Consider the following 19,904-nt stretch of genomic DNA (forward strand, 5'->3'; position numbering starts at 1 on the left):
AACATCTGTCGCTTAATTACGATACAGTGAACTACGTTTATTACGAACCCGCTTATAACGAACTGACGGATATAACGAAATGTGTTTTGATCCCGTCCGTTTCCTGTATATATGCTTATAACGAACTACGGTTATAACGAACTAGTCCCTTTGAGTTCGTAATAACCGTAGTTTACTGTACTGCATTTTGTTTTCATTCAAATGCTGTAGATTCGGACAGAATCACTCTCGTTTCTTTACGTTATTGTTGTGACGTTCTTCGATACCAGGTAGACATCACGGAGTCATTGTTTTCACAAGACTTTGTAGGCGTGTAAATGATATAAGCAATGCTCGGGAAAACTCATTAGTTTTTATAAGTCATAATAATGTAAACGAAAATCGCAGAATGCCTAGCAAATATCTTGTCAAAACTTCGTCAACAGTGCCGATGTAACCCGTGAAGAAGCCTACATTCGCAATTTATTCAAAGTTTATTTCACCATAAAAGTGTTGATCAATGTTCCCAAAATAAGTCGTCTTTATTTCTCCCTTGCTCGGCCCGGCATGGCTGGAAAATGAAAGACAAACATTGGGAGAACTTGCCAGTGTGATAGTAGACATGTTGAGGACATTTACAAATTTGACGCACCAGTGACAGGAATGATGTCCGATTCAATTCCCTATTTTGACTTGTACCATATATGTCCTTGTGTTGTTTCAAAATAATTGACTTGCCTTTGCATGTGTTTGTGACGGTACCACCGGTGGGACAGGATACGCTCACTTTTTCGCGAACACCTCCTATCATCACAATGTGATAGGGATTCATAAAAAGATGCTCATAAATACTCATAATTCTCATAAATGTCTTATGAATGGAAATTTAATATCATAATATTATTACACCTGGAGTGCGCGACGCTCAACACGAAAAGTCAGTCTGGAACATGTTACCAACTTCCGGCTGACGTCACCATTCAAAACAAACAAACAAACAACTAAACAATAAGTCCATCCTCAGGCTCGAGCCTTGTGACCCTTGAAAGCATCCACATGTACGTGGGGGTGCTTAATGAATACGGAAGCATGTATGTGTAGAACATTTTATTCATCTTGCAAACATCAGACAGTTCAAAAGAAATGCCACAAAATATTACTGCACATGGAAAAATAACACCAAAAAATAGAACTGTTATTTAGCCGTACGTACAACATTGTTTATGGCCTATGTAAATAAACCTCTTGTTCCATTTCCACATGACAATATTTGGTCTACTTATCAACAAGGAGCCATCTGCTGGTGTAGCCATTACTTAACATGTAAAATATTTCTTTATTTCGACCCACATTGACTGTGACTTGTGGATCTTGTCAAAAATGTTGCGTTTCACACACATATTACGTTCGGATCATCATGATACATATATACAATGTAGGTATCGCTTGATCTCACCCAAGCGATATCTCTGTGGGAGCCTGTTTTGGGTGATAGTCTAACAGTGCACTGTCTACAGACGTGATATACCGTGCTTAATATCCATATTTTCATGAGGTAAAGTTAATGACGTCACATTAGAAATGACGTCATGTTGACTATGACGGCGGTTTCCATTACATGCGTGTGCGATGTAAATATATTAAGGACAAAAAGTGTAAGACTTCTGATTTCATGAGTTTTGACTAGTGTTTCGTAAACCTAGAATGCTACAAACATGAATAATAATGTCTGTGTATACGGGATCGGGTGGTCAGGCTCGATGACTTGGTTGATGCATGTCATCGTATCCCAATTGCATGGGTCGATGCTCATGATGTCAATCACTGGATTGTCTGGTTTTTCGATTATTTACAGACCGCCCTCATATAGCTGGAATAGTGCCGAGTGCGGCGTTAAACAACAAACAAACAAACATGTTTGGAAATCGACCCAGATGAAACAGAGTGTGACGTCAAGTTCCGTAGAACATATATCATATCATTATTATGTGCATGAGGACCTACGTCTAACACAACTCGCTCACTAACTGTAGACACGTACATCAGAAACAAAATATGTAAATGCAAAAAGAGGAACAACTTCTCGCCATACGAAAACAACACTAATTAAATCTGTAGATTCTCCTGTGGGGGATATACATCTGCAAATAAACGCAAACTAGCAAAATATGTTGGCCATTTCAGAGTTACCACTGCTCCAGCCAAAAATGACCATACATCGGCTTGTCTAAAACCTTTACACCGAAGTTTCTCATTGATGGTGAAGATTCGGGGTAGAATAGGTCTTCAGCAACCAACGCTTGCCGTAAAAGGCGACTAACGGGATCGGGTGATGAGGCTCGCTGACTTGGTTTGATGCAGGTCAAACTGCGTGGATCGATGCTCATGATATCAATCACTGGATTGTCTGGTCAAGACTCGATTATTTACAGACCGCCGTCATATAGCTTGAATATTGCTGAGCGTGGCGTAAAACCAACCAACCAACATTGATGGTAATTTTGGGCCATTCATCATACACTCTTAAAAATAAACCTTTAGAGAAAAAATAAGGTGCAGCGATTTCAAAGCATATATAAATTGCGGCCAAATGCACAGAGACAAGCACCCAAAAACATGACCATTATGAAAAGATCAAAATGAGATTCTGCCAACTTCTGTGTCAGATCTATTATGATATTTCTAATATGTCAGATGGGTACAACGGGTGAAGCCCATTTCTGGTGTCCCTAGTCGTGATATTGCTGGAATATTTCTCAAAGCGGCGTAAAGCCATACTCGCTCACTTTAACATGTCAGATCTATGTGAGTTGTATGGAGCCGCGTGAATACTTTACTACACTTAAACAGCATTCAAATAAACTGGTTTTCCAGAAGGCCATCAATACTTCACGGGTATGCATAGACTATGTTCTACCATCATCAGCGAATACGGCAGAAATGCGCGCGCTGTAGTAATGACGCGTCTATCATAAAGCTCATTCGTCACCACTCGCCCCTTTCCGTAACCTGCAAGAAGACTCGACCCCTATCGATGAATGTTCATTCGTCATCACTCGCCCCTTTCCGTAACCTGCAAGAAGACTCGTCCCCCTATCGATGAATGTTTTGTGCGAAAATACCAATCAGACTTCCCGTACTTTGGTCAAAGAATTCCTCAGGAATGATCTTTGATTTTACACACGTCTTGCGTCTCAAATATACCCTTGATACAGTTAAACTTGTTCAACCATACTGTATAAATACCTTAAGTCCCGATGTGTTTTAAATAGCATCTGGAATATATACGACATGGCGGAAATATATCATTACGCAACGAGTTGACAATTCTTTTTAACTCTGCTCGTTTGCGTTAAGACGGAACCCAGTCGTTGCCTTACATTGAAGCAATGTGGAGGGTAGATGGCCCAAAGGCTGTAGAACTAAACACACATATTCAAAAATCTTATTTAAAAATATATATCAACAAAATAAGAATAAAATCCAAATGGAGCCCAGAACAATGCTCAATGGTAGAGCTGAGGCAAACTAGACTTGCCAAATCATTCTTGACTTCAGTTGGATTCAATTTATATTTTATTCTCTAGGGTTTTGGACACTCCTGTAGCACATATGGCGCGAAAAATTGTGCCGTTTTTGAGACGTGATCTGAGCGCTCATTGGACAGAAAACTCGCTGGTGATCAACTGATTAGAACCAGGCCGTAACGTGGTTCGTTCGTCAAAAATAGCGACCTCTGAGCAAATGGACAGATGCATGGAAGGACGTCGTGTGCACATACCAGTGAAGTAGTCACGATGCTAACAAATGCATATTAGACTTTGGATCGCGATGACTTCCGTGATGGCTGACTTCGAGTATTGAGGTGCTTGGCCAAATGACCACAAGTATGGCTAAGAGTTTGATCACATGCAAAAGGCTGGCACTTCTACAATTATTACCCCAAAAAGAAGTCTGTGGTTGCATCCAACCCTGTGTTTGCCCCTCCCAAAAGAGGGTGGGCAGCAACGTTAATGAGTGTGGTGCCGCAAAAATAATACATAATCTGACGTGACATCATCACAAACCTTCGTCACCATCACAATACTCCGTCATCGTCGCATGCGCAGGCGACATTGGATGTCAGAATGGTTATATCAGTGGCTGTTGTGTCTTTGCTCAAGGGAACTAACTCTTGGTCCCCCTTGCGACTACAGTCGAGCGAGACGGATCTATGACTGGACCTCACAGTGATGGGGCGCAGCCGTACGATCTCCTCGTACTCCGCCCAGCCGCAGAAGAAGTAACCCAGTCCGATTCCCACGATGGTGGCTACCATGATCCAGACGTTGTAAGTCATAACAACCAACATCAACACGTACCCAATCGCAAACTGGGCTAAATACAGCAACGTCTGTATCAAGTGACGTTTGCTCAAGATGTACCGTCTGAAACAACAGTGAAAAAAATGTTTTTAAAATACCATACAAAATTTCTTGCAGAGACGTCAAGCAATTGTTGCGTGGATGTCGTGACTGTGACAGTGGGATTATTTTTCAAAATATCACAAACTTGTGTTTGTTTGTTTATTTCATGTATGTTTAACGCCGCACTCAGCAATATTCCAACTATATGACGGCGGTCTGTCAATAATTGAGTCTGGACCAGACAATCCAGTGATTGACATCATGAGCCCCGATAGACGCAATTGGTATACGGTGACATGCATAAACCAAGTCAGCGAGCCTGACCACCCGATCCCTTTAGTCGCCTCTTACGACAAGTATAGTTACCTTTTACGGCAAGCATGGGTTGCTGAAGACCTATTCTAACCCGGATCTTCACGGGCTATTGAACTTATGAATTGTGGGGTGGCATTGATGGTCTTAGTGTGTTTGCATTCAATTTACTAGTGATACGGTCGGAAACCATTCCTTCATGAACCCTCAAAAATTGTTAAATGTTGATAATTCAGTTTTATAGACATAGACACACGGCAGTCGCTCTGCTTAAGATCCTTTCGAGGAACCGGGCCCAAGGATATCCCGTTCCACAAAGCGATCTTAGCGCTCTACGACTGCCGTACGTCTATGTTAAAGTACGGGAGTTAGGATCACCTTAGCGCTACGACTGTCGTAAGTCTATGTTAAAATAAGAAAGTTACGATTGTCTTAGCGATATACGACTGTCGTAAGTCTATGTTAAAGTATGGGAGTTATAGACGTTTTAGGCTAAGACCGCTTTGTGGAACCGGACCCTGGCTTTTTTCACCGTTCGGATAAACGGGGTTTTGTTGTTAAACTTCGTGTCAATATTTTTGCATAAATTGTTGCAAGCATCTTACATTAACATCCTTTAAATCTGTCACGAAGTGTGAGAGAAGTAATTTCAAGAGTACTGACTTGCAGTCTGTGTTCCGGCACATCCGCCCCAGCCTCGCTCTGACCAGCTTGATGACCTGATAAAGGACGGCGACGACCACCAGAGTGAGACACACAAAGAAAGTCACTGTCGACGAAAGATAAGAGTTTGTTTCAACATCGCTATGAGCAGTATTTCAAATAAATCTTAGCTTTGTCGGTTAAAATTGTTCGGGGATGAGGTGAATGGGGTCTAACGTCGCGTCCAAGATTTTTGCACTTATATAAAGCGACCTGCATGTACGTGTATGCTTGTACTAGTCCGGACTTATGTCGATTTTATAGTGCTAGTCCACTGAGATACCATGCCCCAGTTTAACATGAATACCTACCAGTGACTGTTATATCATGAGCATCTCTAACACCGTCGGTGTACGATGTCTCGCCACCAGCGAAGGCCCGACCCTGACAATCCACCAGCCTTGTGGCCCCCTGAGACAAACTGGAGTACTGGGAACCTACAGAAGCCGGGTCCCCTGGTGCAAGACGGGGCCCAGCACTCCCGACCCAGCCTAGTGGCGCCTTCAGACAAACTGGAGTACTGGGAACCTACAGAAGCCGGGTCCCCTGGTGCAAGACGGGGTCCAGCACTCCCGACCCAGCCTAGTGGCGCCTTGAGACAAACTGGAGTACTGGGAACCTACAGAAGCCGGGTCCCCAGGAGCAAGACGGGGTCCAGCACTCCCGACCCAGCCTAGTGGCGCCTTCAGAGAAACTGGAGTACTGGGAACCTCCAGAAGCCGGGTCCCCTGGTGCAAGACGGGGTCCAGCACTCCCGACCCAGCCTAGTGGCGCCTTCAGACAAACTGGAGTACTGGGAACCTACAGAAGCCGGGTCCCCAGGAGCAAGACGGGGTCCAGCACTCCCGACCCAGCCTAGTGGCGCCTTCAGACAAACTGGAGTACTGGGAACCTACAGAAGCCGGGTCCCCTGGTGCAAGACGGGGTCCAGCACTCCCGACCCAGCCTAGTGGCGCCTTGAGACAAACTGGAGTACTGGGAACCTACAGAAGCCGGGTCCCCAGGAGCAAGACGGGGCCCAGCACTCCCGACCCAGCCTAGTGGCGCCTTGAGACAAACTGGAGTACTGGGAACCTACAGAAGCCGGGTCCCCGGGAGCAAGACGGGGCCCAGCACTCCCGACCCAGCCTAGTGGCGCCTTCAGACAAACTGGAGTACTGGGAACCTACAGAAGCCGGGTCCCCAGGAGCAAGACGGGGCCCAGCACTCCCGACCCAGCCTAGTGGCGCCTTCAGACAAACTGGAGTACTGGGAACCTACAGAAGCCGGGTCCCCAGGAGCAAGACGGGGCCCAGCACTCCCGACCCAGCCTAGTGGCGCCTTCAGACAAACTGGAGTACTGGGAACCTACAGAAGCCGGGTCCCCAGGAGCAAGACGGGGTCCAGCACTCCCGACCCAGCCTAGTGGCGCCTTGAGACAAACTGGAGTACTGGGAACCTACAGAAGCCGGGTCCCCAGGAGCAAGACGGGGCCCAGCACTCCCGACCCAGCCTAGTGGCGCCTTGAGACAAACTGGAGTACTGGGAACCTACAGAAGCCGGGTCCCCTGGTGCAAGACGGGGTCCAGCACTCCCGACCCAGCCTAGTGGCGCCTTCAGACAAACTGGAGTACTGGGAACCTACAGAAGCCGGGTCCCCAGGAGCAAGACGGGGCCCAGCACTCCCGACCCAGCCTAGTGGCGCCTTCAGACAAACTGGAGTACTGGGAACCTACAGAAGCCGGGTCCCCTGGTGCAAGACGGGGCCCAGCACTCCCGACCCAGCCTAGTGGCGCCTTCAGACAAACTGGAGTACTGGGAACCTACAGAAGCCGGGTCCCCTGGTGCAAGACGGGGTCCAGCACTCCCGACCCAGCCTAGTGGCGCCTTCAGACAAACTGGAGTACTGGGAACCTACAGAAGCCGGGTCCCCTGGTGCAAGACGGGGCCCAGTTGTCCCCAGCTGTTACACAACATATACTGGCTGTTTTTTGTAGAGGTGTCTCCACACTATTTACATGAAGTTTACCTAACAGCACTTCACATAATGTAATTAAGACAGTTTTTAGTCCGAGTAAACGCCCCATCTGCTGTTCTTTATGTCTGCTAAATCTGATATAAATCGTGGACGCCAGTGATTATCTGACGGAACAGATTCCATTGGGCGTAAAAAGCAATGCATTGGTGAAAACCATATGTGTGAATCACTAAAAATCCTTGATGACATATGTTCGCCAAAAGGGTAATCCTTGCCTGTTGACGAAAAGCAGTGTTCCTGCCATACGAGGGGCGGTCGGGTAGCCTAGTGGTAAAAGCGTTCGCTCGTCACGCCGAAGACCCGGGTTCGATTCCCGACATGGGTACAATGTGTGAAGCCCATTTCTGGTGTCCCCCGCCGTGATATTGCTGGAATATTGTTAAAAGCGGCGTAAAACCAAACTTACTCACTCACTCCTGCCATACGACGGTGGCCTGTAAACAATCAAGTCTTGGCCAGACAATCCACGGCGCGTTTACTGATTTAGTTTTTTTTATAAAAGCGATATGTCAATTTTGAATAACAATTTGAGCAATAACTAGGTCAATAGAACTAGGAAGTGGACATCAAGTTTAGAAACCCTCTTAAAACTCTCGATTAAAATGTTAAAAATGTTGTTTGAATCACACCAACATGTGCGACTGAGCCGCGTATATAAATATACATGTATATAGTCATGGCCAAGTGTTGACTTGGTGGTGTATCAGATCCATCAGCTCAGCGTCGCACTGACGTACCATCAATCATCGTGACGTACCTTTCCCTGGGGATAGCTGCCACTCCCGGAACAGGATGAAATCGTCATTCCGCGCGTGGAACGTCATCTGCAGATATCACAATGGGTGCACATGTACATTCAGTTATGGATCAAATAAACGTGATCTTAGTAACCATAATAATAAACGTGATCTTAGTAACCATAATAATAACCTTAACTAAAAGAATGTACATTGTCATATAAACTTACATTACGTTTATTTGATAAACGGAAGTGAGGTGAGGTGAAATTTGGTTTAACGTCGCGTCCAAGATTGTTGCACTTATATAGCGACGTGCATGCACGTGCGTGTGTGTGGCTGCTTGTACTAGTCCGGACTGATGCCGATTTATAGTGCTAGCCCACTGAGATACCAAGCCGCAGTTTAACACGAATACCCCACTCAGGCACAGTGTACTGACTCCGAGCCAACCAGTCCTTGTTTTAGCCCTTAATGCCGAGCGCCAGGCAGGGTAACAACAACTACCATCTTTTAACGTCATTTGGTATGACGCGGCCGGGGATCGAACCCGGGACCTTCCGGACCTTTCAGTCTCCTCTTACCAACAGCAGTGGAGTGCTGGGGACACACTATCACGGGTCCCACCAAAGACAATAAATGAATACACATTAGCTGTGTTTAAAATACCCGTCTGTCCGACAGTCCGTAACGTCTATTTGGGCTGACGGACGGTCAGTTTTGAAAAGTTGCACGCCCGATGGTAAGGCTATTATTATATTGCCTAAAGTACCTAAGCATTCTAGTTTTAAGTCAGTGTAAGATGTAAATTATCCGTAAACGATAAACACAGTACATGTTTTGAGTTTAATGATCGGATAAGCGACGCTTTGATTGGTTGGATGAAAGGTCGCTCTGACGTGAGCCGAAATGTAATGTCCTCAGATCTTTAATTTGTCTAGCAATAGCGAGAACTAAGATTTGATTTTAATAAGATTGCTAATCTGTCCAGAAAATTCGGGACAGAAAATACTTTATCGGGTCTGGTAACTTTGCAAAGTCTGTTCCCATTCGTCACCACTCGCCCCTTTCCGTAACCTGCAAGAAGACTCGTCCCCCTATCGATGAATATTATGTGCGAAAATACGACAAACCAATCAGAATGCGCGTATGCGTATGAAGTTCTTCGTCTAAGAATCTAAAAATATACCAAAGACACAGTTAAATGTGTTCAATCATACTGTATAATTCCGCATGTCCCGATGTGCTTGCAACTGAAATATATATGATATATGGGGAAATGTAAGTGAACCATTACGCAACGAGTTGACAATTGTTTTAGGTATGCCCGTTTGCGCTGAGACGGAACCCGGTCGCAAAAATGGCTATGAGCGGGGTACGAGTCGCTATTAGGCTTGTCCCGGAATAACACGAGTTGGTCACGAATGTATCCGTTCCGTGAACCTTACCGGATGACCATGTTGATGGTGACCGCCGCTGTTGTCATGGTGACCGCCGCTGTTGTCATGGTGATGCACATGCGACAAGTGGTCGTCCCCTTGCTGGTCGTGGATGCTGTGGTTCTGCACGTGATGGTCATGGTGGTTGTCACTGGCGATGTCGTAGCCGCTGGGTGGGTCCATGTGGTGCCCCGGCATGTCCTTGTGGTGCGCGTGCATGTCATGGTCAGGTTCTGGCGTGGTCATGTTGTGCTTGTCATGCATGTGCATGTGATGTTTGTGCATGTCGTGGTTCTCCATGATGGCAGACACGGCGAATGCCCGTCACGTGGTCTATATCTCGCGCAGTACCGCGCAATAAATCTGAAACAGAGAAGTTTGTTTGTTCTTTAACACCATACTCTGCACTATTCCAGCTATATGACGGCGGTCTGTAAATAATCGGGTCTGGACCAGACAATCTAGTAATTGACACCATGAGCATCGATCTACGCAATTGGGATACGATGACATGCATTAACAAAGTCAGCGAGCCTGACCACCCGATCCCATAAGTCGCCTCTTACGACAAGCAGTCGCCTTTTAGGGCAAGCATGGGTTGCTGGAGACCTATTCTACCCGGATCTTCACGGGTGGAAAAAGGTAAGAACAATACCAAATCTACTACACTGCCGTTACGTTGCTGTCCTCCCAAAACAAAACCTCACTTGTTTACACGCGCCACTAGTCGTGTTGTCATTGTTTCGTGTGACACAGATAACTACCCATACAGCCCTGAAAATATAATAATTGGTCCCTCTCATCATGAAAACCGAAGCTTTACCTTTGTTGAAATCAGCTTTGCGACATCAGCATACACACGTCGATACGTGCAGTCTGTCAGTGTGTGTTCTAAGCCAGCACCTGGCACGTCCAACTGGCTGACTGTTCAATATTGCATTGTTTAAAATGCAAAATGCAATACAGATGTAATAAATACCATAACGGTATCCTCTACATGCGCCGATGGGACAGATTGGCCTTGTTGTATTGATTTATACATATCGCTGATGCAAATGAGCTGCTTTCAATAGCGGACGATAGCAGTTATGTCCGTGTAATAGAATGTCCTGGGGTCGTAAATTCTTAACTTCGTAATTTTACACTTCGATATTATCATTGTATACGTGTATATTAATACTAGTTTCAAGCGATTTAAATTATTAATACTTTCATCACCATTGTCATATCCGACGACATAACAAACCACATATACATATATCCATCTGTATACATCGGTTGTCTATATTCACACCTATTCCACTGTACACATCTTGCATACAGGGTGAGGAGAGGGGAATTTTATGTTTAAAAATTCTGCAGCAGTAGCTGGAAACTGTGTGGTCACAATACAAAATCCCCTCCCCTTGCCGATCCCTAATGCACACCTGTTCACCCCTACACATTCGACATACGGTCTAATGCACACCTATTCATCTGTTCACATTCTCCATACAGGCTAATACACACCTATTCATCTGTACACATTCTACATACAAGGTAATGCACACCTGTTCATTTGTACACATTCTCCATACAAGGTAATACACACCTATTCATTTGTACACATTCTACATATAAGATAATACACACCTATTCATCTGTACACATTCTACATACAAGGTAATACACACCTATTCATTTGTAAACATTCTACATATAAGATAATACACACCTATTCATCTGTACACATTCTACATACAACGTAATACACACCTATTCATTTGTAAACATTCTACAAATAAGATAATAAACACCTTTTCATCTGTACACATTCTACATACAAGGTAATACACACCTGTTCATCTGTACACATTCTACATATAAGGTAATACACACCTATTCATCTGTACCAAGGCAATACACCCCTATTCATCTGTACACATTCTACATAAAAGGTAATACACACCTATTCATCTGTACACATTCTACATACAAGGTAATACACACCTATTCATCTGTACACATTCTACATACAAGGTAATACACACCTATTCATCTGTACACATTCTACATACAAGGTAATACACACCTATTCAACTGTACACATTCTACATACAAGGTAATACACACCTATTCAACTGTACACATTCTACATACAAGGTAATACACGCCTATTCATCTGTACACATTCTACATACAAGGTAATACACACCTATTCATCTGTACACATTCGACATACAAGGTAATACACACCTATTCATCTGTACACATTCTACATACAAGGTAATACACACCTATTCATCTGTACACACATTACATACATGGTAATACACACCTATTCATCTGTACACATTCTACATACAACGTAATACACACCTATTCAACTGTACACATTCTACATACAAGGTAATACACACCTATTCATCTGTACACATTCTACATACAAGGTAATACACACCTATTCATCTGTACACATTCTACATACAAGGTAATGCACACCTATTCATCTGTACACATTCTACATACAAGGTAATACACACCTATTCATTTGTACACATTCTACATACAAGGTAATACACACCTATTCATCTGTACACATTCTACATACAAGGTAATACACACCTATTCAACTGTACACATTCTACATACAAGGTAATACACACCTATTCATCTGTACACATTCTACATACAAGGTAATACACACCTATTCATTTGTACACATTCTACATCCAAGGTAATACACACCTATTCATCTGTACACATTCTACATACAAGGTAATACACACCTATTCATCTGTACACATTCTACATACAAGGTAATACACACTTATTCATCTGTACACATTCTACATACAAGGTAATACACACCTATTCATCTGTACACATTCTACATACAAGGTAATACACACCTATTCATATGTACACATTCTACATACAAGGTAATACACACCTATTCATCTGTACACACATTACATACAAGGTAATACACACCTATTCATCTGTACACATTCTACATACAAGGTAATACACACCTTTTCAACTGTACACATTCCACATACAAGGTAATACACACCTATTCATCTGTACACATTCTACATACAAGGTAATACACACCTATTCATCTGTACACATTCTACATACAAGGTAATACACACCTATTCATCTGTACACATTCTACATACAAGGTAATACACACCTATTCATCTGTACACATTCTACATACAAGGTAATACACACCTATTCATCTGTACACATTCTACATACCAGGTAATACACACCTATTCATCTGTACACATTCTACATACAAGGTATTACACACCTATTCAACTGTACACATTCTACATACAAGCTAATACACACCTATTCATCTGTACACATTCTACATACAAGGTAATACACACCTATTCATCTGTACACATTCTACATACAAGGTAATACACGCCTATTCATCTGTACACATTCTACATACAAGGTAATACACACCTATTCATCTGTACACATTCTACATACAAGGTAATACACACCTATTCATCTGTACACATTCTACATACAAGGTAATACACACCTATTCATCTGTACACATTCTACATACAAGGTAATACACACCTATTCATCTGTACACATTCTACATACAAGGTAATACACACCTATTCATCTGTACACATTCTACATACAAGGTAATACACACCTATTCATCTGTACACACATTACATACAAGGTAATACACACCTATTCATCTGTACACATTCTACATACAAGGTAATACACACCTTTTCAACTGTACACATTCTACATACAAGGTAATACACACCTATTCATCTGTACACATTCTACATACAAGGTAATACACACCTATTCATCTGTACACATTCTACATACAAGGTAATACACACCTATTCATCTGTACACATTCTACATACAAGGTAATACACACCTATTCATCTGTACACATTCTACATACAAGGTAATACACACCTATTCATCTGTACACATTCTACATACAAGGTAATACACACCTATTCATATGTACACATTCTACATACAAGGTAATACACACCTATTCATCTGTACACATTCTACATACAAGGTAATACACAGCCACAAGCAGTTGCGACATAGTTGATATTTACTGACCTGCATCCTTCCTTATTGGGCAATATACACATGCAGATGAAGGTCAATATCACCCTGCGGCATGTTACCACATACGACCATCTAAATTTTAAATAATCAACGGACAAATCAATATACTGCACAGATGCCTCGGCTAAACACGTCAATGATCCCCCAAGGGCGGATAGAGCATTTTTAAAAGAGAGGGGTCCAAATTATAAAAATCCTCTGTCATATAATTTTACTGCCTACAACATACATCTGATTTTCAAAGGGGTGGGTGGGTGAGGAGGTGTGGGGGCGGTGTGAGGTGTGTGTGGTGTGTGTGTAGGGGGGGGGGGGGGGGGCAAACCCACTGGACCCCTCCTCTGGATCCGCCTTTGTCCCCAGTGTTTATGTTACCATGTATTGGCAATCGCGAATAATCCCTGGTTTAATTAGCTTTTGTATTCATGAACATATGTTGACGATTATGTCGAACAACCCGTTACTGTAAAGCTGAAATGGTATATTTTCTGCAACATGCTAAATAACCTACAAATGTCCTAGTTCCGCAGACATTGTCACAGAGTCGTACACCATACTGGTCGCACGCTGTTTAATAGATGGTTACAATGTGCGAAGCCCATTTCTGGTGCTTACCGGCGTGATGTTGCTGGAATATTGCTAACAGCCGCGTAAGAAACATACTCACTCACTGTTATATAGCAGTACATATTCCAGTCACTTAGCCTCAGTTGCCATAATTACGTCAATGCACTGAGTACACACCAGTCCCGTCACGTTTGAAGGGCATCTATAGTCATCTGACATGAAGCCTTAGGCGTGGTCATATTGAATGAAAATCTGTATAATACATTCGATCCTGTGTGTAAAATATTGATAATATTGACGTATAAAAACGAATAACAAAATAATTACATGGCATGTTACAACAAAAGTAACAATTAATTTACTATTTTTAAATACCAAGAAACTCGAAATGTTTCCCTAAGTATTTTGCTTCCCGAGGCAGCGAAGAAGCACTGCTGACTGCCGGCATTCCTGGCTATATGGCTTGTTTACTTTTCGAAGTGTCTTGTTTATATAGTGAGCGTCACGTGAAACTAACTGAGTACAGAAGAACTTACATTTCCGAAAGACGGCATCAATTCATCGATTAATGACCAATTAAATCACTTACGTTCAAAGTGTATTCCCCGTAAAAACACGTGGGCTAAAACGTTCGCGTGTTGATATACTGCGTATAGCTTGGACTCATGGAAAAATAATCTAAAAAGACATGTCCACCTGTATATTTATTACCGGTTTTGAGGGCTCGTCACATCCTTGTTCGATGTTATGTCGCAAATGACTCCGCTGTGAAGGTCAGGACAGCATGAAATCCACACGGAAGCACGCGATGACCCCCCTCTGGTGTTGAATGGACTCGTCCGAATCAATACGAACATCGACTCAAGTTTATATTATGTGTATTCCGACTGGTCGATTGAGGGTGTGAGAGTGGTGTTTAGGTCAACATACAGACTTAAATATACTCACCACTAGCGCTCATACATTCGGATTACCCTCCGACATCCTTCTCCCAACTGGTAGTCGTCTGATTCACCCCTAACTTCCTATCACGTATTGCTCAGGTTGTAAGTCGCCCGTCACGTGATTCGTCACATGACCACTGAATGAACCGTACCGAATAATGTGCTGTAAGCGCAGTGGGCTGGCAACTTCGCAAAAATGGATTTGACTGACTTAATGCCTATGCCAGGGAGCGTCGGGGAGAATGATACTTAATAATAAAGTGTATTCTATATAATTGTGTTCTTGTATTAATTATACAAAATAACATATAGCTGGAAAAAAGTTACATACACCCCTATTCTTTTTCTTTTTAAATGGTGAATCTGCGAAGCAAATACGATTTGATTTTATTCGAACTGACGAGGTATTCGTAACGGCTTTGAAGGTTACAATGTAAATTTGCTTATGAAACAAAAATAATGTTCTTTTATAGTGTCAATTCTGTATACTTTTCCATAACTAATACTGAAACACAGACGTTTTCAAAAGTTCATGCGTGGCCCCAGAATGGTTCACGGAGTGTAAAACGTCCGGTACTATAGCGTCCGGGCAACGTCGGGGAGCATCTGGTGGGAGCGTCCGGGAAGTTTCATCAGACGTCCGGAAACGTCCGGGAGGTTTCATCAGATGTCCGAGTTTAAAAATACAGTGCAGTCAATAAAACATGTCTTTCTCAGTTTGGTAAGATCGTGAGAATATCAACTGGCGTACGTGTTTGCCACGTGCAGCGGCCAGAAACTTCCGGTTACTGGTACGTCAATTTTCTGGCAGCTGCACGTGGCAAACACGGACGTCTGATGAAACTTCCCGGACGTTTCCGGACGCCCCCGGACGTTCTCGGGCGTTAAATAGTAGGACCCACGAACACGGGTTATAATATCCCGAAACGATATTGTATCTGATTTTAATAAGATTGAGGTAATCTAAGCATGCCAATTATCCTGTTTTCTTTATTTAAAGCATTAATTGTTTATTAGTCTGTCTTACAGGCCCTGATACAAATATATATCAAATACAGCCCATGCAAGTCTATAATGTTTGGCAAGTCTAGATCACTGCAGTATCTGAAAATGAAGAGAGTCACTGGGCTCCTTTTTATTATATTTTTATTAAGATAACTGAACAACTGTTTTTTTATGTACGATATGTTCATTTCAGAGACTAGATGTTAGTCTAATTGTTTATTGTTAAGCAAGTTTATCGCTGCAGCTTTGTAATATGCAGCTACCAGCCGACTCGCCTCGCATCAAAACACTGGCTGTGTACTCGCGGGCAGATGACCACGGAGTACGCTGATCACTCTGTCGGATTAACGAGACTGATTAATGAGTGATTTCGGTATTTCGTTGCAAATTAGGTGTGTCGGAGTCGGAGTGCGAGACTGTCGGATTAACGGGTCTAAATAGCACTGATTTAATCGGTTCCCATCATTAGTGTCGGATTAACGAGTGTCGGATTAACGAGACTTGACTGTATATTTTTAAAAATATTTGATTGTTACAGAGACACGTGACGTCGAATAAGTTTCTTTGTACAGCTGCAGACGTGTGGGATATTGTTCCTTTGTGTCGATATTCACGGATACATTCCTCGAACAAGGAGGCTGCCTAAAATTTTACACATAAATTTGGTAGGTTGTAATTATGATATTTGCATTTTGTTTTCCTTCATTTGCTGTAGCATTGGACAGATTCATTCCTGTTCCTCTACTTCATGGTTGGGAAATTCTTCGATGCGCGATAGACGTTGTTTTCACAAGTCTTTTCCTTTGTCAGCGTGTATATATTACAGTCAATTTGTAAATTGTGATTCTCTCAGGCAATTTATAAGATGTGTAAATATTTCAGTCATTTTGACTGAAAAATCTGTCCATTTCTTTAACAGATTGACTAAAACTGATTAAGACAATCAAAAGGGCCTATAAACATCACAATAGATTATTATGTAGGATTAGAAGCCAAACAATATACAAATGTACATTTCATCGTAAAATTTTCAGTCTCTTGGTGAGGATATTAGACATAAAAATGTTTGGAATTCGTTATCATAATAATACAGATGGACATATTTTTCAGTCAATTTGTAAAATAACTGAATATTCAGGCTTTTTATAAATTTCCTAAGTGAAAATTTTGCACATTTTTACTGTAAAAAATATAAACACGATAAAATAAGCAATGCTCAGGAGAAATATTTACTTTGTGTTGCAAGTCAAAATAGTGTAAACGAAAGTCGCACAATTACCAAGCAAGTGACTTATCAAAAGTTCGTCACCATTACCGATGCTACCCACAAAGATACCTACTTTTCCTTATTATTTCCAAAACCGTATTTCATTTTGTTGATAGATGTGACCATACGCCCTTATACTATCAATAAAAGTGACAAATGCGCTTACGAATTGCGCAGCACAGGTCGCGAACTAGTCTAGGTTTCTGATATATCATCCGGGTACTCACGGGAAAAAACAATAACAAAGACAACAACCAGTCCCAGGGAATTGCTTCAGATCAGTGCCCCTTTAACAGAAAATAAGAGGGTCGCCTTCTCGGATGTGGACGGATCTGCGTAGATTTGTTTTGTAATGTCTGTATTATTTTGGGCTGAAATTAAATTCACAGGCAGACGAAACTTCATTTATTATATGGATGGAGAAGAAGACTGGGTCATTCCTCGATCCGTTCAAGTGAGGTGAGGTGAGGTGAAATTGGGTTTAACGTAGCGTCGAAGATTATTGCACTTATATAGCGACGTGCATGCACGTGTGTGTGTGTGTGTGCTTGTACTAGACCGGACTGATGCCGATTTATAGTGCTAGCCCACTGAGATACAATGCCGCAGTTTAACATGAATACCCCACTAAGACACACTCCGAGCCGACCAGTCCTTGCTTTAATGCCGAGCGCCAGACAGGGTAACAACAAGTATGAATGTATGATCTGACAGACACGGATACAGAGACAAATTGTAAATGAGGGACAAAACAACCATTGTAGCGGAAAAGCAGTTGCTTACACCTAAAAAAAGCACATTTTTACACCTAAAAAGCACAATTCCTTTCAAAGATAAGTAAACCTCAATTTACCATGTATGCAGCACATAATTAATTCGAGGAAATAATGTGAAGAAAGACTAGAAAGTATAGTTATATGAAAATTTCATATAACTTTATTCTTACTAGTATTTCACTCAGGCGACCAGAGTAAGTGTTTTAGAAAAATTTACTTACTTTGTGACGTAAGCAAACCCCACTTTCACAATTATTTTCATTATAATGATAGGTCGGCTCGCGTTAAAATATGAAAACAAAAATAACATACTACGAATGAACATGTAAAAATCACATAAAAGTAATATTATCTATTCGTTTTAATGTCCAAATTTCATTTGTCATCATAGATGAAAATGTGTTGGTGAAACACGTACACATATTACTAACAAATTTTGTTATGAAAACCAAATTACCAATATTGGTTACAGATAAAATCTAACTTAAACGGTCCCAAAATGCAGGGGCCCCCGCGCTTCGCCCATTGGTTTTTATTACACTTTAATAAATTGTCTAGTTGCACTCCTGTAAAGGCTGTACATTTGTATTTAAGAATCGGCCTGACTACACTTGGTTTCATGTATATGTTCTATTACCCTTGCTTGAATTATAAATTTGTCATATTTGATATTAAAATTTTGCATGGAAATATAATCTGACAGTTATTCCATATCCATACTTTTCGGTTTAAAGCATCACAACTTGCTTATTTGGAGAGAGAGAGAGAGAGAGAGAGAGATTCACCGTATAATATAAGCATTTACAACTTCTGAGGGGGCAAGGGTGGCCCAGTCGCTGTGCAGAGTTGCGTCCCTTGGGCACGCCAGAAACCTATGATTGTGGGTTCGAATCCCGGTTCGCCCCGATTATGTTTCTAGGTTTGTCAGCACCATACACGTGCTCGTGGGTTTCACCGAAGTGGTAAACGTCTGAGACCTGCATCACTTCGGGCTATCCTCGCACTCTAAGCTGACACGCCATGATATAACTGGAATATTGTTAAAAGCGGCGTTGAACACAACTCACCCACCCTACAACTTCTGAAATCATAGAATGATAAATATTCGTCACCGGTCACTATTGGGATCTTACTGGGAGCCGGGTGGTCCTGTTAACCATGACACCTGGTGTACAAGACCGTTCAGTTCGTAAAATCCCTTGAAGCTCATGGCAAATGACAAGCGCAACAATTTTATTTCATCGTTCATAACAGATTGACTTACGTCATGTATAACAGAATGAGTATCGAACGTAAGCACTCACTCACTCTCACTGAAGCCAAATAATTAGGCACCAAACTTACCTATAATAATGCATAAAAGGTATTCCTAATTACAGAATTTCTGTTTCTGAACATCTGAATTATCACGCATGAAATATATGCAGAAAACAGCTATTATGGTGATGCAGTGATTGAACTTTATTAAATGATATGTTTGTTTGTTGTTTAACGCCGCACTCAGCAATATTCCAGCTATATGACACTGGTCTGTTTAATAATAGAGTCTGGACCAGACAATCCAGTCATTGACATCTTGAGCACCGATCCATGCAATTGGGAAAAGATGATACGCATCAACCAAGTCAACG

The 19,904-nt window shown here is 42.1% G+C and overlaps 1 protein-coding gene across 5 annotated transcripts; it reads right to left on the reverse strand.

The window, feature by feature from the left end:
• Nucleotides 1-2,410: 2,410 nt before the first annotated feature.
• On the reverse strand, nt 2,411-15,349 carry LOC124142206 (high affinity copper uptake protein 1-like). 5 transcript variants are annotated; one of them, XM_046510533.2, is made up of 5 exons: nt 14,993-15,107; nt 9,602-9,955; nt 8,174-8,240; nt 5,361-5,466; nt 2,411-4,406 (listed from the first exon to the last, which is right to left on the reverse strand). In XM_046510533.2, the coding sequence occupies exons 2-5, from the start codon at nt 9,890-9,892 to the stop codon at nt 4,058-4,060; spliced, it is 813 nt and encodes a 270-aa protein (XP_046366489.2). In that variant the 5' UTR covers nt 9,893-9,955; nt 14,993-15,107; the 3' UTR covers nt 2,411-4,057. The 5 variants fall into 5 exon arrangements, with proteins under 5 accessions (XP_046366489.2, XP_046366492.2, XP_048256023.1 ...); XM_046510536.2 differs by lacking the exon at nt 14,993-15,107 and adding an exon at nt 14,871-14,939; XM_048400066.1 differs by lacking the exon at nt 14,993-15,107 and adding an exon at nt 14,386-14,472.
• Between the last annotated feature and the right edge of the window lie 4,555 nt (nt 15,350-19,904).

The sequence above is a fragment of the Haliotis rufescens genome, unplaced genomic scaffold (genome assembly GCF_023055435.1).
Source record: "Haliotis rufescens isolate VD_foot unplaced genomic scaffold, xgHalRufe1.0.p SCAF_2, whole genome shotgun sequence".
Taxonomy (NCBI): domain Eukaryota; kingdom Metazoa; phylum Mollusca; class Gastropoda; order Lepetellida; family Haliotidae; genus Haliotis; species Haliotis rufescens.